Below are 23817 nucleotides of genomic sequence, written 5' to 3'. Positions count from 1 at the left end.
TTTAATAAAAATTGCATTCTTGCCCATCCTCCCAAATTATTATAATTAACTGTACTTCCCAGATAACTGTAAAATAAAACAGGAATGTTTCGATAATAAAATTTGCACCACTCAATAGAACAAGATTCAAGACATATTTTTTTGCAGCATCAGGTGATTTTTTTTTCTTTTATCATAACAAAACATTACCCTCTATCAAAGCTTGAGAATTTAAAGATAATTAAGTTTTGCTAATGTGAGATATCATCCTGCCCTTTCGATTCACTGAATGGTGACATGATATGCCAACCCCACATCTGATAAAGTTTCTCTCAAGACATCTGCATTCATTTGGAGCTGTGGTTTTTATGGTCACAATTGGCTTTGTGTGTTAGCTTTCAAAAACTTCATCTCACGATTCTTTTCTCTCCATTCTTAACCGACTTACATGTGAAAATCAACCCTTTTCTGAAGAAACACTGGAGGCAGGTGGCAGGAGGAAGGTGGGAAGGGCTGTAGTTTATATTAAAGCAACTTTTGCAAGTGCAAGTTGAGTCCTAGAAATGCCAGTTCCTAAAAATCCTTTGTCCACTTCTCATCTAATAATTTCTGACTGGAGACCTTCCACACATGCTGCATTCTCTGCCATGTGGTTCAGCTTCCTTTTTCCCTTCTCTGATATCTTTTCTGCTTCTCTCTCCCTGGTTGCTACCTACTGTCATCCTTGCAGTCTGTTCACTTCTAAAAGCAGAAGCATTTATCTTTCTTGATATCTCCTTATAGACTACAATGATTCAAACTTTAAGTATGCATAGGAATTACCTGAGGGTCTTGTTAAAATTCATATCTTGATTCAATAGGTCCGGGGTGGGGCCAGAGATATTTCATTTCTAAAATGCCCCCAGGTAATGTTGCTGCTGGTCCCTGGACTACACTTAAATAGCAAAGTTATAGACCATGTTTTCAGAATGTCACTTTCTAAACCTAAAACGTGTTTCAAGGTAATTTCCAAAATAATAGCACTCTATGGCCATGCCACCTTAAACAAGCCCGATCCCATCCGATCTCGGAAGCTAAGCAGGGTTGGGCCTGGTTAGTACTTGGATGGGAGACCACCTAGGAAGACCAGGTGCTGTAGGCATAAAAAATAAGGGATCGTAAGCTAACAAAGTCCTTGCAATCTGTGAGGTCAACCAATGGTTGCCTCGCCTAAAAAATAAAAATAAAATAAAATAAAATAATAGCAGTTCCCACCATAGGAATAATTTCAATATCAGCTAACCATATATTTTTTTCATCCTGCTACATTGACAGCCAACTCAATATCATTATACTAAGTACCCAAGCTGGTATGTTAGTAGGCACAGTTAATTATACACTCTCTCTATCAAAAATTTTATTCGTATAATTAAAACAATCTCACAGTTTGTAATACATATTACTGAAGTTTAAATATGCAATAAGTACCTGCGCTTCTCTTAGAGGAAGAAACTATGATATTAACCCTATAAAAAAAATGTTTGTAACAGAGACAATGCTGACCAAATATTCCATGTGCTTCCTTGGGATGGGTCTAAATGAACCATAAGCAGAAATGAGTCTTGTCACTTCCATGCTAAGACAGTTAATAACAAATATATCTCCTCCATTTCTCTCTTTTCTTACAGAGACATTGGAAGCCATGTGTACCAGATAGTATAACTAAAGATGGAAGAGATTTACACAAATCATATTGGACTTTACATAATTGAGAAATAAACTCTTATTTTGCTAAGACACTAAGACTGGGTGATGTGGAAATTAATTTTAAGATTTGGGGATTGAAGCAATGTCATTCTATAGCATATTTTATCCTAATATGAGATTATGAAAAATTTAAACTAATGCCTGTAATGAGGTTATTGAATTATGTACTAATTTGATTCTTCTTGATTCTAAAAATCAGAAGGCTCAATTGAAAGCAAAAAACACATAGATAAGATGGGGTACTTCAATTTATTCCTTGAATAAAATAATCAATAGAGCAGAAGAGTAAAAAAAAAAATCTAAAACCCCAAAAACAAAGAAGCCCCAAATATATTTAAAATATTAGAAAATAGCAATTGAGAAAATAACAATTTTCTAAATCCTCTTTTAATATAAATGGGGAAATACAGATTCGAGAACGCTTTATCACATGCCAATCCACGATTCTTTAAAACAGAGGAACAAAATCTCATAAAGTATCCTAAAGTTGGAGGAACTTTAAACAGATCACCGGGGTAGCTGGGGTAGGACAATCAAAAGGAAGAATCTTCCAAACAGGAGGACTTGCACATGAAAAGACCACAGAGAAGAGAGGCAGAGAATGACCCTCTTTGAGAAGAAGGGCAGGGAAAAGTGTGGAGGAAAAGGTGTGGTAGCCTCCAGATCATGAGCCTTGTATGCCGGGTTCAGACATCAGAAATAGAAGAGGCAAGAAGTGGCAGCAAATGCCTCCTGTTGACCTTTCAGAAGCAAATTGCCATGTTGTGAAGACAGCCACATGGTGGGATTGGTAGGAGGCCCCAGGAGCAGAAAATGAATTCTGCCAATAGTCAGTGAGCTTGGAAGAGCTTCAGATGAGACCTCAGCCTTGGTGGGCCCTTTCATTTTAGCCTTGTGAGATCCTGAGCAGGTCCCTGGACTTGTGCCTGGGCTTCTGACTCACAAAACTATGAGATAATAGTTTTGTATTAAGATGCAAACTTTGTGGTAATTGTTACACAGCAATAGAAAACTAATACAAAAAGGCATATATAATTTTGAATGTATTAATATTGCTGATTTTATTTCATGGGCTAGCTAAGACCAGCTTCAGTTCTAACAGTTGGCTTGGACAGCTAATGCCATGCTAGATGAAACCTCTGCACATGCTAAAATAACACTGAAAAGCTGGACATTCTTTGGCATAATATAAAAGAAAGAATTCACAAAGACCATGAGACAGACATTCTGGCTTGAATCGTTCATGCGGTTCCTACCTATTTACATCCTCACTCATCTCACTCCCCATGTAGAAGAAAAGGATTTATTTCTATGATTATCATAGAAATAGATTATTGAAGAAATCACTGGAGTTTTTAAAAAGCATTTTAGTGACTATCTGGTCCAAATCCGAAATGCTGTTAGGAGAGGCTGCAGCTGCAATGAACTTCCAGACCTTAAGTGGAATAGGAAGAACCTGGGGTGGCTGAGCTTAGGCAGCAGCCTGAACTCAACTGAATCAAAGTCAGGTTGGGCATATATACTGATCAAATATTGGAGAGAGGATTAACAAGAAAAAAAATCTCCCTAGAATGATAGAAAGACAACTCACAAATTCTTCACTGAGTTTTTTCACGCCAAATGCCCCTGTGTTAGCAGAGACTGTACTTCAGGAACAATGGAAAGAAATCACCATTTCTCCTTGATTACTAATCTTGCTGGATCCAGAACCTCTTAAATGAAGGAGAAGAGAGATGCCCTTAAAGAAGCATCTGTGTACAGTACTGTGAACTTTTCTCCTAGTTTTCTCCAAAGCAAAATAACTGCACTGGGTAACTGCACTAAGAAAGAGATCCCCAAAACTTTTAGTGATTATTAGATATTGTGGTATGCCAACATGAGCCAGGGGTAGACCTGCTTCAGCCAGAAACGAACAAAAACACAAACTACAGCCTAAGGAGCACTGGACAAATAAAACCTTCACAATGGGCAGATATATAAACAGTATTTCCCATTGTCCACTTTGTCTAGAATGAGAAATTAACTGAAATGAGACTCTATTCTACTTTCTGAATCGTTGCAAATGGTTGGTCCAGTTGTTCAGGAACCTGTACAGAGCCAGTTCTCTGGCCTAGGGACAAGAAAGTCTGGGCAACGACTGGCCCAGAGCTAAGAATATTTGTTTCAGGTGAATGTTCGTTCATAAGATAGCCCCACACCGGACAAGTTCTTAATAACAAAAGGGCACAGAATGACTCCCTTAATGACTGTCTGTTGTGTTTCTTCTCAAGGCAATCTAGTATAAAGGCCACAAACTCAAAAATCTACAAGTGTCAGACAGGTACCACAAACAAGAGAAGAGAATTTGGTAAAAGATTACTGCAGGTGCTTGGAGTTGTAGCGAACTGGAGAGATTATTCCTATCTAAAGAAGGCAGCTTTGAATCAACTCTGGCTGAATCTTACCATGTTGGAATGTGGGCCTAGTGTTGCCAAATCTTCCTTTGTTTTTTTTAAGACAAGTCATAAAACCAAGTTTTTAGGTGAAATTTTTCTAATTTTTAAAATGCCGTAAAGACCAAATACATAATTCTGTGGGAACATGTGGTACTCAGGCCGTCACTTTGTGTGACTCAGTCTAAAATTTATTCACTATTCACTAAAAAATAAATAAATAAATGAATGAATAAATAAATAAATAAATAAATAAATAAATAAATAAATAAATAAATAAATAAAGAGGCAGCCACAGTGGCAAGGATGGAGACTACACATAGACTCAGCTACAATAACTTTTGCTCACCAGGCACTCATTATTAAAAAACAAAACAAACAAACAATACAAAAAAAAAAAATCCACCGAATTTGTCAGCAGAATTGCTATTCTTTCAGCTTTTGGAAATTGGACATATTACAAAATCCAATCAGATACACAGTGGATGGTTGTTTAGTTAGGGCTTTTCTATTATGGCAGAACAGGAATTTGTACTCAGAGAGATATTTATTCTGTATTTGGATTTAACTTTTCTGTCAGCACAACTATTGGTAGACTTATTCAGTCGATAGCTTTATGCTAAGCCACACAACATAACCTCTAAGAAATTAACTACACAATCAAGGAGGTAAATCAGTGGAATGATAATGGTTTTCATTGGTCTTAATGTATAATCTAATACCTGGAAAGAGCTAGCTTTAGGGAATGATGGACTGACCAACTGTTGAGGTCTCAGTCACTGCCTTTTGGGACACAACACTATCTTCCAACGCAGTGAAAAAAAAAAAATGTGGTACGTTGTGTATCAGCAATCATTAATATACAGTGCTCTTTTTCCTAAAGCCAAAATACACAGGCCGGGAATGAAAGTACAAAGCGAAGTACTTGTCATGATTTGATAGTGATTGTTATGAGTTTGAGTTGTGTCCCCTATGAAGATGGTGAAATCCTAATCCCCCACTACAGGTGAATATCACCTATTTGGAAATAGGGGCTTTACAGATTATCAAGTTAAAACAAGGTCATAAGAATGGATCCTAATCCAATATAACTGGTGTCCTTATCAAAAGGGGAAAATTTGGAACAGAGATAGACTTGTATGGAGCAAAGACAAGGCAAAGACATAGGAAGAATGCCATCTACAAGCCAAGGAATGTCTTAGGAAACCAGAAGCTGGGAGAGAAATCTGGAACACATTCTCCCTCACAGCCCCCAGAAGGAACCAACCCTGCTGATCCCTTGATCTCAGATTTCTAGCTTCCAGAACTGTGAGAGAATAAATTCAGTTGTTTAAGGCACCCAGTTTGTAATACTTTGTTACAGCAACCCTAAGAAGGGAATTCAAAGACCTAGTCTCTTGGGGTTTTTTTTTCTTTCTTTCCTTACAACTGAGTTCTGCTCATCTAGAAACTGAAAAACCAGTGGGGAATAGGTTCACTAGAGGGCCTAATACATTTTCCACTGAAATAGAAGCTGAGATTGCTTTATAACCATTTTAAGTTCTTTTTTTTTTTTTAAGTGATTTAAAAAGAGATTATACTGGAATGACAATAATCAAGGCAAAATAGTGTTGTTGCCACATACAAATCAGGGTTAGAAGGAATGCTGCTCCTCCAAAATAACTGTAGTACACAGTAGAATTGTAAAAGAAATGGATAAAACCATCAACAGGTAGGAACAAAAGGGCTCGATTCTTCCTGAATAAATGTGTGGTTCATCTCATTGAGCAGATAAAAAACCAAATGTGAGGAACTGCCATAGAGTAAAAGAGATATGAATTGAGTAGTGAAGGATGAAGTCCTTCATAAACATCGGCTCAAGTTTATAACCAAGAGAAACAAGTAAGCCCTAGAGTTAGTACCTGTATTCCCTTGCTTATCTTTTATTATTGTTATTATTTGGCATATAGAATGTGTTGATACACTACAGTGTATCATTTTGTCCCTAAGGCATAGCACATTGACATGGGATTGTGACAGAACAAGAGGAGGCAAGGACATCACCTGATGGTTCTAAACTAGGCTTGAGCCTTCCTCTCTGAGTGTGGTGACTAAAACCTTTTGAGGAGGTCTTTTCTGTTGTACTTTACTTATTTACATTAGAAATATTTACATATATTTGAAATATTTTCAAATGGTGTTTATGGAAAGAAGCACGTGTGTATGTTGTACAGCCGAATAATAAGAATGTATAGACTTTTCTTGTTTCTGCTTCCTTCCTAGCATCCATTCATTTGTGGGAGCTGTTCTGGCACTCTACCCTCTTCTAGTGAGCTGTCAATCACAGGACTCCAGAAACAAGCTAAGTCAAAAGGCTTAGCTCTTTTCCTTGGAACTTCAATTATGAGTAGAGAAACTCAGGACTAGAAGGCAGTTAGAACTGAGTCATCTAGTGGCAGCTCCTAGCATAGTGAACACATGAGTTCCCACAATATAGATCATCTAAATGTCCAAGCCCCTGGCTTCTGTAGGCCTAGATATTCAGTATACCATTCAGTAGCTTTCCAATAAATCCACTCAGCTTCTTTCATCCTTCCTTCTCTCTTCCTTCCTTTCTCTTTCTTTCCTTTTTTCTTTCTTTCCTTTCTTCTTTAGTTAGCAAGAATTTATTACTGTTAGTTGTAGCTAAAGAATACCAATATATGTATATGCTTACATTTTTTGGCATAATATTTAGAATGTTTAAATATGTATATAGCCATAAAGAGGCTATTAAACTTGGTGGGTGGAAAGGCTATATTACAAAAAAAGCATTGTTGTGTTTCCTCAGATAGAATTAATGGTAAGAGAATGTGGCAGAGGTTGCTATTGTTGTATACCAGAAATTGTTTCTAACTTTTCCAGTACCAACCCCAACTCTAATCTAACCTTGATAAATCTACCAGTATAACATTTTGAACTCTGAAATAAAGAGACTTTAAGAAAAGACAAATAGTGAAAGGAATAAAGAAGATAAGAGTAAAAAAGAGAAGGAAAACATAAGTCAGTAATGTCTAGGATAAACTGTACCCAAAGTGGAAGTCTAGATAGGACTGAATTAGCACAGCTAAAAGAGAGGACATCCCCTTTTCTCCTATTTCTCTTCACCACAGCCATTAGTGGGAAATGACGGACTATGTAGACAGTATATCTTTTAAGTCTCTCTCTCTCTCTCTCTCTCTCTATATATATATATATGCACTTATATATATTATATATACACATTTATATATATATATACACATTTATATATATATACATACATATATATATTATATGCTGGTAGAATTAATTTATCTACTCTATTAGTATCTATATATAACAAGTGTATTTCTCCACATATATGGTTTGAATACTTGCATATAATACACACAGACAGAGAGACAGACACACAGTTTTTAACTCTGCTCAGATTCAATAAAAATATAACTATGTGTATAAAAAGAAAGGGCCAGTTATGACAAGCAGTAAGTGTGGCAAGCCACTTTGACTGTTTCTCCTCTCCAAAGCACTGGTTAACAAGCAAATATTTGATTGTCCTAATGAACTATATAGATAATAATGTAGTGCATATGGTCCACATATAGGCTTAATGATAGGCTTTTGAATGTTGAAGTTCTGCTATTGTAGCTCTTTAATATAAAATCAACAAATAATATTTTAGCCTCTAGAATTTTAAAATACCTCATTCATCTTGATCAGTAATTAAAAGGAACGAGTGGATTTAATTCTCCTTAAATAAACTTCTTTGTAAAATTTACATCAGAACTTTAGACAGCCTGTTATTCATAATTCAGAGTTTATCTCTCCCATGCCATTTCCTGAGAATAAAACATAGCGCGAATAAGCATTTTTAATCCACGAACATGCTTAAACTTTAGAAAAACAAATGTATTCACTGATAACTAAAATATTCCAAATGCCTCAATACTCATTTTTTTTCAGAGAAAATTCAATAGCCTTACTTGAATCCAGGCATGGGAACATAAAATACTGGAAAAACAAAGATAAAGAAAAAAATTCATACTACAAACACAGATTAGTGGCACTCAGTGTCAAAAATCCTCAGTACAAAATGACCTAACAAACACAATATTTAAGTCCTTTTGACTTCAATGTCAGAAAATGGCATCTGCCTACTTGGTAGACAAACCTGCAGTCATCCTAAAACAATTCGTTTGTCAGTGTTGAGATAATCGAACCAAGTTCAAAGTCCAAGGGAGGAAGGTTGCAGCATGGAGGGCGGGGGCTGGTTGGGGACAGATGCCTGTACAAAGAGAAGGTACAGTGTCTTCCCTTTTCCTCCCTACTTTTATAGTGGAACATACTCATATCTGTCTTCTAACTGGGAACTTCAGCTGTTGGGGGTGAATGGATAGGTGATCTAATTCCTTCACTGATATTTACTGTTACCCGAGTTCTTGATTCTGTCCTGCAGACAACAGATGATTTCCAGAGCAGGGCAAATAGTGATCCTGCCCCACCATTACACTGCCCTCTAGATCCACGACTGCTTCTATCAGCCGGGTGATCGTCCCGACTTGCCCGAAACTTCCTAGGAGGCTGCAGCCCTGGAAAAGAAAATCCTGAACTACAACGCTGGTAGTTCAGCTGGCATTGCTGGGGAAAGGGGACAGAACGCTGTTGAGTACTCACAGTTTGCCTCTGAGACGGGAAACACTAGGGCGAGGCACGCCAGCAGCGCCCGGCAACGCCTACCTAGGACCCTCATGGTCAGGCCGGCAAAGGCGCGGGCAGGGGGCGGGGGACCGTGGCGCGTCGCGGTGGGGACCTGAGCGCTCGGCGCGCGGCGAACCTGCGAGCCCAGGCGCGGCTTTCTGAAGACTGCGGAGCCGAGGCGCCAGCGAGCGAGCGCGCCCGCGGGGCAGCGGGAGCCGGGGGCGGAGGGGACCGCCCGCTCCCAGCCCCCAGCCCGTGAGGGGAAGTGATAACGAGGACATTTCCAGGAAGCTTTTTGGAGCTGGGGGCAGGGCTCGGGGAGAGTGTTGGAGGCCTAGTAAACACTGTGGAGACACCCTTCCTTGCCCGTCCCCAAACTCCAGCGTTTCGTTCCCGGTCTGCGGAATATGAAGTTTCCCAAGGGGAAGGGGAAGCAAACGCAGTAAAAATCTCCAGCGAGCTAGGGTGGGAGGCTGAGTAACCGAGAGACCTTTGAGGACAGAAGGGAGAGGGTATCTCTGCTAAGTTAAAATCGTGAGAGATCGATGTTGGGGATGATTACATTAACTGAAACTTAGAAGAGAATGAGGACTCTATGAAGACTAAAGAGAGAAAGGAAGCAAATGGGATAGTTTTGATCACCATTTTTATTTTGTACTTGCAGGTATGGTGTAAAAAAAAAACTATAGCAAAAAAATGTTTTGAGAAGAATATCAAATACCATCACTTTCGAGCAGCTCGTTTTGTTTTTTGCACACTACCTCTCCTTTTTATGCTTAGACATCCCCATTCGAAATACGTTACTTAATGTTTAAGGCTGCCTGTGGAGTTAAACTGCCTGGATTCAAATCGCAGTATTCTGCCACTTAGTTATGTAACGTTCAGCAAATCGATTAACCTCTCTAAGCCTCAGCTGTATCATCTGTAAAATGGGAACTATAGTAAGTTTTCATTGTGTTAATGTAAAGATTTAAAGAGATAACACAAATAAAGAAATTAGTGTGTTAAATAGTAGTATTTAAGACATATTTACTATTATCACTTCTAGTATTTCTGCCCAAATAAACATATCAATTGATTTCCTATGCGTGTGAGCAAAATTCAAGATATTGATCATCTTTCAAGAGTCCCTCCCAGCTCTAGCTTTCTTTGGTTCTGTGATCCAGTTGGATGGAAGTTTATATTAGTCACCTTTTTTGATAAGAACGCTTGCAAAGAAATTATTGAATTTTTTTAACCCTTCTCTCTTTTAAATTCTCTTCCTTTTTTATTGTCTGACTCTACCATGTCAGTCTATTCACTACTTTATTCCCAGCTCCAAATGATTTAATGATAATTCTAATCCCTGTAGATTTGTTTGGTGTGCTAGCAGTCATAACATTAAACAAAATAAATTTTAAGTACTATACTTAATTATTAAATGTATTTAGGCCATGAGTCTTTCAAGCAAAAGCTTGATTTAGGAATCTCCTCATCTTGTGAGAAAGAATTTAAAGTAGAATACCAACTTTGAGATCTCAACATTTCACTAGGGGAGAAAATCTCCAAAATTGTGAAGCAACAATATTCATAACAAATCACCTCCAACAAAGACATTTTAAAAAAAGAATATAAAGAGTATGAAGAAGGGAATGTTAGAAAAACAGGAAAGTATCTGAAAGAAAAATCTTACTCTTCCAAAAACGTCAGCCGAAAGTGAATATTTTTTTAATATGAAAAATGTGTATCACAGTGCTAGCAATATTAATCAATGCTGAAAATATATCCTATCTATAATATAATGTCAAATTTTGAAAAATTATATACAGATATTTCTACTACTAAAATTCAGTAACACGTCTTTGAATAAAATTTTTGGATCTTTAACTTTTCTCAGAACTTCACTCTCAGATGGTGATATCTGGCTCTAGCTCAAAATTAATCAACACTTGGTAATTTTTATTTGGCCAAAATTATTTTTGGTGCAGTTCTAAATATGCAACGAAATCCTACCCGAAATTTAACTCTTCATCTAATCCTATTCCCAGTCCTAGCCCCATTCCCTTATCCAATTTTGTATTTCTTCATATGATCTTCTATGAATATATTGCCTAATTTACTTATTAATTTTATTATTTGCCTCTTCATTCTTCTCACCACTAGAATGTAAGATCTTTGAGGGTAGGAATTTTTTTAATATTTTGTCCACAGCTATATTCCTGGTACCTAGAACAGTGAGTATCACATAAACATTCAACTAATTCAATTTACCAGTGCAAGCCTGGGAATATTTATGCCAAAATATCCATAGTGATCATTCACAGTGGTGAGATTATGAATCATTTTCCTGTTGCTGATTTATACAGTTTATTTTTCTACAATAATCATTTAATATTTGCTTGGTAAAGTCCTAAAGTGGTTAAACCGTAGGCAATGAGGACTAGTCTTGCTTTATTTGTTTTCTATATGTATGTTTGTTTTAGAATGGATAGTGATTTTTGTGGTTCTTTAAGAATGTTACCTTGTGAAATGTTTACAAAATGGATCACAGCAGGGAAAGATTAGAAACCAAGTAACATTTAGACAACAAATAAATGTTGGTAAGGATGTGGAGAAAGGAGAACCTTTGTACACTGTTGATGGGAATGTAAATTGGTGCAGCCTTACGGAAACAGTATAGAGGTTACTCAAGAAATTTAAAAAAAACTACTATATATATATATACACACCATATATTTATAGTAACAAAATACTGTGTATTTTAATTCTACTAGAAATGTAGAAGTACTATATGATCCAACAATCCCACTTCTTGGTATGTAACCAAAGGAAATGAAATCACTATCTCAAAAAGATATCTGTACTCCCATGTTCATCGCAGCATTATTCACGATAGACAGGATATGAAAACAACTTATGTGTCCATCTGTGGATGAATGAATAAAGCAAATGTTATATATAAATATATTATGTATTTATGTATGTTATATGTGCCACATACATACTATATATTTTGTATATATAACATATATGTGATATATATGACAGAATATTAAGCCTTACCAAAAAAAAAAAAAAAAGGAAATCCTGCTATTTGCAACAATATGGATAAACTTGTAGAGTAATATGATAGTGAAATAAGCAAGACAGAGAAAGACAGATATTCCATGGTGTCATTTTTATGTGGAATTAGAAAAAAAAAGTCAAACTCATAGAAACAGAAAGTAGAATGGTGGTTGCCAGAGGATGGGAGGTATGGGAAAAGGGGGAGAGGTTGGTAAAAGGTACAACCTTTCAGTTATAAAATGAAAAAGTTCTGAGGATATAATGTGCAGAATGATGATTATAATTAATTATACTGTATTATATACTTGAAATTTGCTAAGAAAGTAGATCTCAAATGTTTTCACCAGAAATAAAAGTAACTACGTGAAGTGATGAATGTGTTATATAACTCAATTGTGGGAATCATTTCTCAATGTATATGTATTTCAGATCATTATATTGTACAATTTAGGTGCATTACAGTTTTATTTGTTAATTATACCTAATACAGCTGGAAGAAAAAAAAGAAACAAGGTAACATTTAGGATGTTATTTCAGCAATTCCTGAGATATGAAATGAAGTTCTTGACTAGAATGATGGCAGCAAGACTGTTTTCATCATTTAGAGAAACTAGATTATAATGTGATAAAATGCCACAAAATTACAGTGGCTTAAGATAACAAATGTTAATTTCTCGCTTATGGGAAGTCCACTGTAGGACTTTCCAAGCAGCTGCCCTCCATGTGTTGGCTCAGCATTTCATGATGGCTTGAATTTACTTTGAAGTTAACATAGACTTCCATAATTAACATTGCAAGGGAAGAGAGAGAACATAGAGAATTGAGCAACGGCATTTAATTGCTTTCATAGAGAAGTAACACAACCAGTATTGCGCACATGTCACTGGACAAAGCAAGTCTCATGACTTCAAGAGGTGTGAATAACTATTTCATGTACTTGTAAGGAAAAGAGAACTAGAAATAGTGAACAACACTTATGGTTTATCAAACCACTTAATATATTGAAAACTAATAGTTAACTTAGCTAACTAACTGACTGACTGATTGGCTGACTGTATGTTGGCAACAGAACTCTTTGGTAATGTATCGCTATCAGAACTAGGGAAGCCATGATATAGAGCTGGGTTGAGTATGTTTTTCAAAAAGAAAAGGGTGTTGAGCATGGTTCCAGAAACGCTTAAGAAAAATCCACATAGTAAGTAAGGGCCTCAGGCACAGATGTAATAATTGGATTCTTTAAAAGAATGTTTTTTGAAAAGGAAAGCATAGGGATACGGTTGGAGAATCATACAGGAAGCTGGAGGAGAAATGACTAGTGAGATAAGACCAAAATCAGAATAGTGTATAATTATGAAAAGTCACAGGAGTAAAGAGCTTTAGAAGTTAACTTTATTAAGTTTGTTAAGTGATATAAAAGAAAATGAGAACTGACTTGGTAATTAGGAAGACATAAATTATATTGAAAAAATGTGTTTCAAGTAATTTGATGGGACAAAGCTCAATCATAGTAATTGATAAAAAGAGTGAACCACTAGTTGTGTTGTAAAGTTAAGAGTCAGCAGAACAGTACTAATCTGGCTTGTAGTTAAAGAGAAATTGTGGCTTTATTATGCCTTGCCCTCTTACTCTCGCTCTTCCCTGGAGACAGTAGCCTAAAATCTAGGAGAAAAAATGGGGAGAGATATATTTAAGATGTTGGATCAAGAAGAAATAATTGAGGGAACAGGATTTCAGAAAAGTTGAAAAATAATGTTTGTCAAAGTTCCAAGAAAGTGTTTAACCTTGGGAAAGAGGAGGTAGATGTCTTTAGATATTAGGAAATAAGAAACAAGAATAACAGGGAAGGAAGAAAATATGTAAAGGTATCATTTAACTTTCTTTATTAGTACTTATAATAGAGGTATTTTTGTATACGGACAGAGCAGTCTGGGCAGAGCAGCATCAGCATTGCTGAGGAATGGCAGGGTTTTTTTGTTTTTGTTTTTAAAGAAATCAGTAGAGGTCATATAGCTTTGAGCAGTTGGAAAGAAAGGTGAAGTTATCAATGCAGGACAATGAGAATGGTGAACAATGTCCCTAGCAGTTTGGAGAAAGGTAGGAAGATATGTGCCATGAATATTTATAGAACAGGCAATACCAACTTCAAAATATGCTATTACTTATTAGAAATTCCACTTGAACTTTATTTCTCTCATTTCATCATCTTAGCAACCTTGCAAAGTAGGTATTATCATTTTCATTTTACATATGGGATACTTTGATTTAGAGACAAAGCTGTAAGAAATGTATATGAGTTTGAATTAGGATAACATGAGTTATTAAAGAACAGAGAATAACTTTCAACCTATATCTTAGTTCTAAACCACTGTTTACCTAAGGGCCCTCTCTTCTTTTACCAGGATTTGAAAATATATTATTAGAAACTGAATGGACACACAGGTCCAAATATATGAAGCATGCATTTTTTTCTATAGGAATAACTTGTCATTTCTTTTCCAAAAATATAAAAAGAAATGCAGACATTACATATCTTTAAATAAAATAAAATGTGTTACAAAACAGCCAGTAGATCACCATCTCCATCTTGAAGAAACCAAATAGCTAGCAATCTATGTATCTAAAAATCCTGGAAAGAACATACATCAAAATGTTAACACCAGTTATCTTTTGGTAGTGAGTGTGAGATTTTATTCATTTTATTCCTTTTTTAGTGTCTTTTTATATTTCCTACAACAAAATATATTTTTAGTAATCATAACACCCCCCATACAATAAATACCATACATTTCTATTTCACTGTTTATGTAACAAACAGCAATATTATACACTCTCATCTGCTATTGATACAACTAGCAAATGAGTTTTTCCATTGTTCTTATAATAATTGCCCCAGTGTATTGTTTCTATAGCTGTGCAGCCAGAGTGTGCTGGAATCCCAGAGGATTCGCATTCCTGGCGCATAAAAGAGAACAAAACAAAACACGCACGCGATCTGAGATCTCTGGATCTCAGCTGTGGTTGGGGACAGACGAGGAGCAGCACCCTCGGCTGGCAACACACTTTTGGACAGGAGTGCAGGTAAATCTTGCTTGAGATTAGTTCGGTATCCTTCAACTCATTCTAAACGCTCCCGTTGTCTAGCAACGAGAACCTCCTTCCCAGAACTCCACCTCCTTCCTCAAGACACGCCCCGGTCCCCTTCAGCCACTCAGAGTCCCCCACTGCGAGTCCTCGAACGATGATTGGAGTAGTGCATGGGCGGTGCTTGAGGAGGGCCTTCCGCGCCTGGGAGGAACGTCAGAGCGTCGACGCGGGGGTTTTCTCTGACCCGCTCCGCTAACCCTGCTCTAGTCTGGGAATCTGCACCTTTGGCTGGGCTATCCTGGGCGAGCAGGCCGGTCAACACTCGCGGGCCGGCGCGATTATCCGAGCTTTGTGCTCCGACTGATCGCCTTCACCTCCCTTCCGGTCTCTCTTTCGGGGCTAACCGCCTCGGAGGCTCCTCCGAGCGGCAGCGGCTTTGGGACTTGGCCCGGTGCAACTAGGGGCCCATCCCCTCTTCAGGTTCGAATGGGAGGCGGAGAGAGCAGCGGCCTGGGATGTTCAGTCTGATGGCCAATTGCTGCAGCTGGTTCAAGCGGCGGCAAGAGCCCGTCAGGTAAGCTTGAGACCGCTGGCAAGGAGTAGTCCTAGGGGATGGGAACAGCTGCTCCCAGAGGAGCCTGGGTCGAGTCTCCCAGGCCGCTGGAGATGCTTTCGCGCCCAGTTTGACTCGTTCCCGGAGGGAAGGATAGAAGGATGTAACCTTCTTATCTAGTTGCATTTAAGTTCTCATCGACAATGCTTGTTATAAATTAAATGGGTTCCAATTTCTTAAAAAGTTATGGATTTTCTGTGTGTGGAATTGGAAACTGTCCGTAGTGTGTTTTCCCGTTGAAGCTTTTGTAATGGGAATTTTTTTTTTTTTAAGTAGAGAAGCATGGGATATAATGTTCATAACATCCACATATCCGTTTCAGACACACACACACACACACACACACACACACACACACGTTTTGTTTGAGGACTTACTTGGACTTGAAATCTGGCTCCACTACTTAATAAATTACACTGTACACTTAAAAATTACACTTAAATACCTTTGGCACCATCTTCCTCATATATTAAATGAGGGCGATAATATCAATGCCTTAGGAGTGTTGTATATTAGATGAGAATAATTGATAGAAAGTGTTTTCTTAACTGTAGTGTAGCTTCAGTTTTCTCATAAAATCTAGTTAATCCTTTTAATTGAAAGAATCCAGTTCTTAACTTTTTATTTTGAAGTGCTAGATATATTACTATTAAGTGCCTGTTACTAGGTATTCATTCATTTCTTAACAAATACTTATTGAGAAAATATCATGTGCCAGGCATTGAGCTGGGAAGGAGTCAGTGAAAATGATGTTTTGTGTTTTTTTTGTTTGTTTTTTAGTTAAATTTATTGGGGTAACATTGGTTAATACAATTATATAATTTTCAGGTGTACATTATAATTTGACATCTACATATTCTATTGTGTGATTACCACCCAAAGCCCAGTTTCCTTCAGCTACCATATATTTGATCCCTTTTACCCACTTAACCCTAACCCTACCCCTCTATATTTGACCCCCTTTACCTCTCTACCTCTCCCCTCCTCCCCCTACCCCCTTCCCTCTGGTAACCACTAGTCCATTGTCCATGTTCCTGAGTCTCTGTTGAAAACGATGTTTTTAAAATCGAGAACCTCAACCTATGAAGAAAGCTTGTCTGTTATTCTTTAAAAATAATATTGAGTTCTTATAGTACTACTTTGGAATTAGGCCAAGAGTAAATTGTAGCATAGTTTTTGGGTTTTTTAAATCATTAACATTTCAAATATAGTATTTGCAGTAAAGATAAACTATCTTTTTAAGAATGAATCTTAAAAGCAGTGCTTCTAAATTATAAGGAAAAAATATATGTGTACATTTATTTTTACTTTTTTAAAGAAGTATGCTCTAAATGAAACATTTGATGTTCTTTTCCCTTTATTAACTCTTAACTTTATTCAAATGTTTTAAATATAAATGATATGATTGATTTTTAGAGTCAAAGATATGTTCGGATGACTAGATTCTGATTTATTGTTTTAATCATTTCTGTTCTGATTGTATAATCTACTGACTTGAGGATCATTCATAATGAATAGCTCCTTATTTTTTTTTTATTTATCTGCTTATTAAAAATGTATTTTGTTTTTGGAAGAGGACACAATACCATTTGTCCTTTTAACTAAAAACACCCAAAAAGCTTACACTCCAAAAGCGCTTCCAATTTAATTAATCATTCTTCGTGTTTGTTTCTCTTAGCAGCTGTAGTATAATCTCTGGGATGATTGTTTAAAGAAGAGACAGTGTTCAGAGAAAGGAGAATGTATTGATATCCAAGTAGCATCTAGATCTGTGCTGTCCAGCAGAGTAGTGACTAAGCTGCATGTGGCTTTTGACCATTTGAAATGGGGCCAGTCTGAATTGAGATGCTCTAAGTATATAATACAAAGTGGATTTAAAAGATTTACTAAGAAAATGAGAAAAAAAAGTAAATGTCTTTTAAGACTTTTTTAATGTGATTAAATGTTGAAATAACTTGCATATATATAGGATTAAATAAAATAGAATATTAAAATTAATTTCACTTTTTATTTTTACTTTTTTAAAGATGCAGTTACTAGAAAATTTAAACTTATATTTGTGGATAACAGTATATTTCTTTTGGGTCTTCCTGATCTAGATCAAGATCATGGCCTAATATAGAAGGCATAGGTACAACAGCTCTCAGTGTTTTATAGAGTTAACTGTCAAAAATCTTAAAAACAAGTTGGATTACACCCATCTTTTAAGGATCCTCGTTTGGTGCCTATATCATAATAGTGTCTGAATAAATATTTGCAAAATATTGTATATAGTTTGATCATTCCTTAGCAATAATCATCCTAAAGTAAATAATATTAGCAAGTAGTTTCATTGACTGGAATAAATGAGAGGTGAGCAAGCTGATTTAAAGTTTTTATAAAATTTTGTGCTTTTATGATCTGTTGTATTTTCAAGTTTTTGTCCACGCTGCTTCTTACTGAGTTTCTTCATATTTATATTTTATGAAGATACGTTTGCAAATGTGAGAAGTGAGTGTAAGAGAGAACTTGATGCTTATTAATACTCTATGATCTGAAGTTACTTTGCTGAGTTATCTGATATATCCTGCACTTTGTGGATTTACCCACCTGTCCTCACTTAGATGTTCTCCCAGTGAGCATATTATTAAAGAAGTTGAATCAGGGATTTGATGCAGTTTTCAAAATGTGTGATAAGGATAAGGCTGGAATTCAGAGATCAAGTGTTAAGGCACCAGTTTAGGTCAGAAGTCAGGAAAAGGATGTCGGACAATTCAGAGGCAACATATATGCTATTATAAACTACCAGTGAGAATCTGAACCTTGGCTTTCAAGCTATGTAAATTAGTCTTGAATAGACTAATAGCTAGACCCACAGTTAAGTATCTTGCTCCTATAGAAGCCGTGCAGTGTAGTGTAGTTTTTTTTCTTTTTAACTTTTATTTTGAGATCATAATATAATGATCAAGGCTAAGAAATTAACTTTGATACAATACTACTAACCAAATTTATTCTGAGTTCTTCTGTTTTAACACTTAATGCCTTTTTTTCTCTCCAGGATCTAATCCAGGATTCCACATTGCTTTGTCATGTCTCTTTGGTCTCTCTCAATCTGTAATTGTTAGTTGCTCAGTCTTTCCTTGTCTTTCTCAACCTTGAGACTTCGAAGGACACTTATCAGTTGTTTTGTAGAACACTCCTCAATTTCTTTGATGTTTCCTTGTGATTTGATAAAGGTTTTAATGTATTATTAGGCAGCGGGTTACCACAAAGGTGAGGTGTCCTCAGTACATCACACCAAAGGGTGTGTGATGCTGATATATCTTATTCCTGCTGGTGTTAACCTTGATCTCTTGGTTGTGGTGGCATCTACCAGATTTCTCAGTGTTGTGTTTTGAGTCAAACAGATTTGTGTCTAAATCCTAGGAGTTTGGGCAATTTTAAGTGTGGCTAATTTCTGTCTTGCAGCATTTTGAGAAAGAAAATTTATGCAAGTACTTGATGCTTTGCACATAGTACTTACTAAATAATACCTTTCGTCCTAGGAGACAAGTGCTGATTAGTAAATTACCCTCCTCAATTCATTTTATACTTATCTATATGGATACCCTTCTCTCCCTCCCTCCATCCCATCCTTCCCTCCCTCTCCCCTCTCCTTCCTTCCTTCCTTCCTTTCCTTCCTTCCTTCCTTCCTTTGTTAGTGGAAGAAGGGTCTATTTTCTTTTCCAAGGCTAATTCTTATGCCTGTGCTCTTTATTCCATTTCTTCCCACTTCCTGGTGAACTTAAGTTGTTCAGCATTTGGCCAGAAATCGTAGAATTTCTGGGAGACAAGAATCAACCTAAGCTTTTATCCCAAAATGTATTCAATTTTATCATCAAAAATATAAAAAACTTTCTCTCTTGTTCTCAGCTTTGCTTCTATTCTTTCTTTAGTCCGTAAACATGCTCAAGCCTTTCTTACCTAAAGAACAAACCAAGCTAAATGTTTCTTATTGCTGCTATACCACATTATTATTAACCTTGTGATTTCAAACAACACAAATTTATTATCCTACCATTTTGACTTCAGAAATCGAAAATGGGTTAGCAGAGTTGCATACCTTCTGGAAGGCCTAGGGGAGAATCTGTTTTTCTTTGCCTTTTCCGGCAAAGAAAGAGGTTGCCTGCAATTCTTGGCTCATAGCCCCATTCCTCCATCTTTAAAGCCAAGGGTATAGCTCCTTCTCCTTTGATTTCCTGCCTGTCTCTTAAAAGGAATCTTGTAATTTCCTGCATCTTCTAAGATATACTCCCCATCCAAGATCTTTAACTTAATCACATTGGCAAAATTCCTTTTGCCATGTAAGGTAACATGTTCATAGTTCCAAGGATTAGGATGTGGACATCTTTGGGAGGCCATTATTCTGTGTCTACCATACTAAACAACCCTCTTTCCCTGCAGCCACTAATTACTCTTCTCCTTCCCTTCATTCCAGACTTAACAGCTGACAATGAATTACGGGCACTTTCTCAACTTCTTCCCCTCTTATGCATTCCTTAACTTCTGTCATTACATGACTTCTTCCTGGACTCTTCAATTCAGTTATTCTTTCTGTACCAAATGCTGTCTAGTTATTAAATCCAATGGATTCTTTTCAGTCTCTTGGCATCACTCGACACTTAAGACTACTGTCTTTGAAATATCTAATTTCTTTTTCCTGAATTTTTAAATCTATACCTTTCTGCCTTTTTCCTTTTTTTTTTTTTTTTGACTGTTAGCTGTTTTTCAGCTGACTTCCAAGTTTGTCCCAGAGTGTGTTTTCAACTCTCTTTCTTCTACATGTTTTCCCTTTGTGGTCATTCTCACTTTATAGCAGGACTTCAGCTACCACCTCAACATTCACTCCCAAGTCCATGTTTCCAGCACCAAGACTCATCTACCACCTGAAGACATACATATCCAGTTGCTGCAGAATCTCCAATCCCAGCATATCCAGAATTGAGCTTACATCCTCTCTCATTTCCTTGCCAAATCACGTCTGCCTTTCTGTTACCTAAATCAGAATCTGAGAGTAATCCTGGACACCTCTTTGTGCTTTGTTCTCTCATATCATAAATTCCTTTGGTTTTTGCCTGCTTAAATATCTTGCACTCTTTCAGCCCTTTTCATACCCACTGCTCTGTTTCCATTATTCTGTTCTTAAATATCTTGCGCTCTTTCAGCCTTTTCATACCCACTGCTCTGTTTCCATTATTCTGTTCTCTCCCAGATTTCTTTGACAGACTTTCCACTATTCTCTTCTAATTAATTTTCTACTGCTGTCAGTGATCTGTTTACAACAGATTCTAAATCTTCTATCTTTCTTAATTGACTTCAGGATAGTGTCTAAACTTCTTACTTACAAGTTACTCATGATTTGACCTGAGCCTGGCTATATGGACTCTTCATAAGGCATTTTTTCTCTGTCTATCATGCCAAATTTGGGGTTCTTAAGTTTTCCAGTCCCTCCTTCCTAAATGCGCTTTTCTTCTTCGTCGTCTTTGGGTATTCCTAATCATGCTTCAGATCTCATCTGGGAGTTCTCTCCTCCAGGAAACTGTCTTTGAATTTTCACTAGTCCTCCGAGTCTAAGATACCTTGTAGACAGGAGCTGTTGTTATTTAAAAAAGTGTGTGTGTGTGTGTGTGTTTATTGTTATTTAAAGGTAATGCAATGTTTATTATAGAATATTGAAAGCACAGTTAAGCAAAAAGTGGCAAATTTAAGTTACCCATAATCTCACCATCCCCTCTCCAAGATTACCACTTTTAGTGTTTTGGTGTAGAATCTCTGACATACATGTAAATTTTTAAACAATGAGATAATAGAGTGCTGTTTTACAGCTTCTTTTTATTTATTATTTTTTGCTTTAAATATATAATTCATATCTTTTTCGCATCATTATGTATTTTTCTTTATCTTTTTAATAGCAGTAGACTACTGTGTTACATACATTCACCAAAGTATGTTTAATCATTCCTGTTATTATATATTTAGAATGTTTAAAAATTCTCACTATTTACCAATACTGCTAGAGAGGGAGCATTTTTATATAAATATTTTTGGAAATGGAATTCTAGGTTACATGATAGAAAAAAGGTCAAGGCATTTGATATATATTGCCAAATTGTTCTTCAGAAAGCCTTTTTTTTAAACCAATTTCTGTTCTTACCAGCAGTCAAGACACTGTGGGTTAGGATTTCCAAGTCATGTTGGGAACTGACTGGTGGAAGGTGAGATGAGGGTAATAAATCATTTCTTCAGGGCTTGAGGACAGTTCTGAGATCTTTTCTGGAGTCTCTCATGAGAAAGTAGCGAGGGGGTCTTCCACTTTTGGGCTCAGGAGCTGAAACATAACCTAGGACAAGATGTTATCTTTATCATGCCAGAGGTCCAGACATTGTGACCATTAGTCAAGTCTAGGCTACTGTCTTCTGCTGCCTTGATAGGCTGTTGATTATGGGGGGAGGCTGGGGGGTGATGGAGGCTAGGTCTCTGAAGGGTATATATATACAGAGAGGGATATGATATCTGGAGCTATGATTTAAAATTAAATGTAATCAAAGTCATAAGGACCCTTGGTTTCACTTTTAGTTTTTGTTTTCTTGATTACTGGTAAGATTAAAAGTTTTTCCTTGGACATTTGTATTCTTTCTTTTGGGAATTTTCCAATGATTTTGTTTGATGTTTTTCTATTGGGACAGGTGCATTTTCTTACTGAATTTTCTAAGAGATTTTAAATGTTTATAGTAGTAACTATTTCTCTGTAGTATATGTTAAAGATTTTTTTATTATATTTTTAAAATTTTTTGTTTATTGAAGCATAAACACTTTAAAATTTTTTATTCAAATATGTCACTCTTTCAGTGTAATATTTAGGAACTGCATTACTACTCCAAGGTTATGTTCACTTACACTTTTTTTCTAGTACATTCCCGTTTTAATTTTTAACATTTAAATCTCTATTGAAATTTATTTTGTATGTTGGGAGCAGCCTTCATCCTGTGCTCAACATAAGGTCTGTCAGGCCATGGTGCTCTGTAAGTTTCTGGACCAGTAGATATCTGTAAGTAGGCCCTCACCCTTACATATTATCATCTACATGCTCTGAACTATTATTTATACCAAGTAGCATTTAATTGATGAAATAGTGCATATAATATATGATAGAATATGCAAGAATTGAAAGATAATTTTCAAGATTTTTAGAATTGGAAATTGGAAGCAGGATTTTGGAAGGGGTTCAATTAACCTGGGTCTTGAAGAATTGTGATTCCCTAAGCTTACCATGACCATGATTTTAGGAGCTTAAGAGAAGCTCCTGAACTACTTAAGAGAAGCAGAAAATTAACATTAATTTAAATCAAAGAATTATGGCAACAAGAATTATGTAATATTATAATTTAAAATAATAAATAGTTTTACCATTATTTAAACAAAAAAAATATAATATGTACTCATGTGCTCACCACCCAGGTTTTGCAGATATTAACCTTTGCTCATCACATTTCAGGTTTTTTCCTAAAGAAATAGACAATAAATCCTTGAAGTTTTTCTAAAGAAGTAGACAACAAATCCTGTACCCTATTCATCTCCTACCATTCTTCTCCAGAAGTACCCACTAGCTGGAACTAGTTCCTTACCCATCTGTTTTTCGATGTCATATTTCAGACTATCAAAGCTTTAATTTAGTATTAAATTGATTCACTGTGGCCTAAAAGAAGAGCCTTGGAAGTCACAGTAAGCCACGTGGATTGATGCTTTCTATACGCCAGTGTGGTGTCTGGTAAAGCTTACTGTAATGTGGCATATCATCTCTGCTAGGAATTTTTTCAGTGGGGGAACAGCATGCTAATAGCCATCTTTCTTGGTCTAAATAAATATAACTGTAAATCTAGACTATTTATAGAAGTTGCTGAGTTCTTAATTAAGCTGTACATACAGATTAGCAAGGATTATCTGATGAACTACATGCAGAACTAGAATGTCTTACATTTCTTTTTATCCCCCTACAGCCTCTTGTTTGTTCATAGTAAGAATTTTAGAATTTTAGGATAGATAAGGACCCAGAGATATCCTGATTCAACCTCCATTTTTGTTTTGTTTTTTTTTTTTTTTTTTTTTTTTTTTAATAGAAATGAACAAACTGACGCTAAGAATTTGACTTGTTCAAGACTTCAAAGCTAGCATATGACTCCAGGTTTGGTCCTACTACTATTT

The 23817-nt window shown here is 36.3% G+C and overlaps 2 protein-coding genes and 1 non-coding gene across 6 annotated transcripts in view; 2 read left to right on the top strand and 1 right to left on the bottom strand.

The window, feature by feature from the left end:
• The window catches only part of PROS1 (protein S), a 66897-nt gene extending 57716 nt beyond the window's left edge, over window positions 1–9181 (bottom strand). The window contains exon 1 of the mRNA XM_039878249.1: window positions 8832–9181. Coding sequence (XP_039734183.1) covers window positions 8832–8907 — 76 coding nt within the window. The 5' untranslated portion in view covers window positions 8908–9181. The remainder of the gene's footprint in view (window positions 1–8831) is intronic.
• Window positions 1002–1120, top strand: LOC120615301 (5S ribosomal RNA). Its single transcript, XR_005656222.1, has one exon. It is a non-coding gene; the product is annotated as a 5S ribosomal RNA (ribosomal RNA).
• Window positions 9182–15183: 6002 nt separating the features above from the next.
• ARL13B (ARF like GTPase 13B) overlaps window positions 15184–23817 on the top strand; it is a 63683-nt gene continuing 55049 nt past the window's right edge. For 3 of the 4 annotated variants that reach the window (XM_039878240.1, XM_039878238.1, XM_039878239.1), the window contains exon 1: window positions 15185–15558. Coding sequence is in view for 2 of the 4 variants with exons in the window: in XM_039878238.1 (XP_039734172.1) it covers window positions 15500–15558 (59 nt within the window). In the remaining 2 variants the exon portion in view is untranslated. Of the gene's footprint in view, window positions 15559–23817 lie in introns of all 4 variants that reach the window. The other variant, XM_039878237.1, reaches the window with a different exon arrangement.

Source organism: Pteropus medius, unplaced genomic scaffold, assembly GCF_902729225.1.
Source record: "Pteropus medius unplaced genomic scaffold, Ma_sr-lr_union100, whole genome shotgun sequence".
Lineage (NCBI taxonomy): Eukaryota > Metazoa > Chordata > Mammalia > Chiroptera > Pteropodidae > Pteropus > Pteropus medius.
This window is presented reverse-complemented; position numbering and strand designations above follow the sequence as displayed.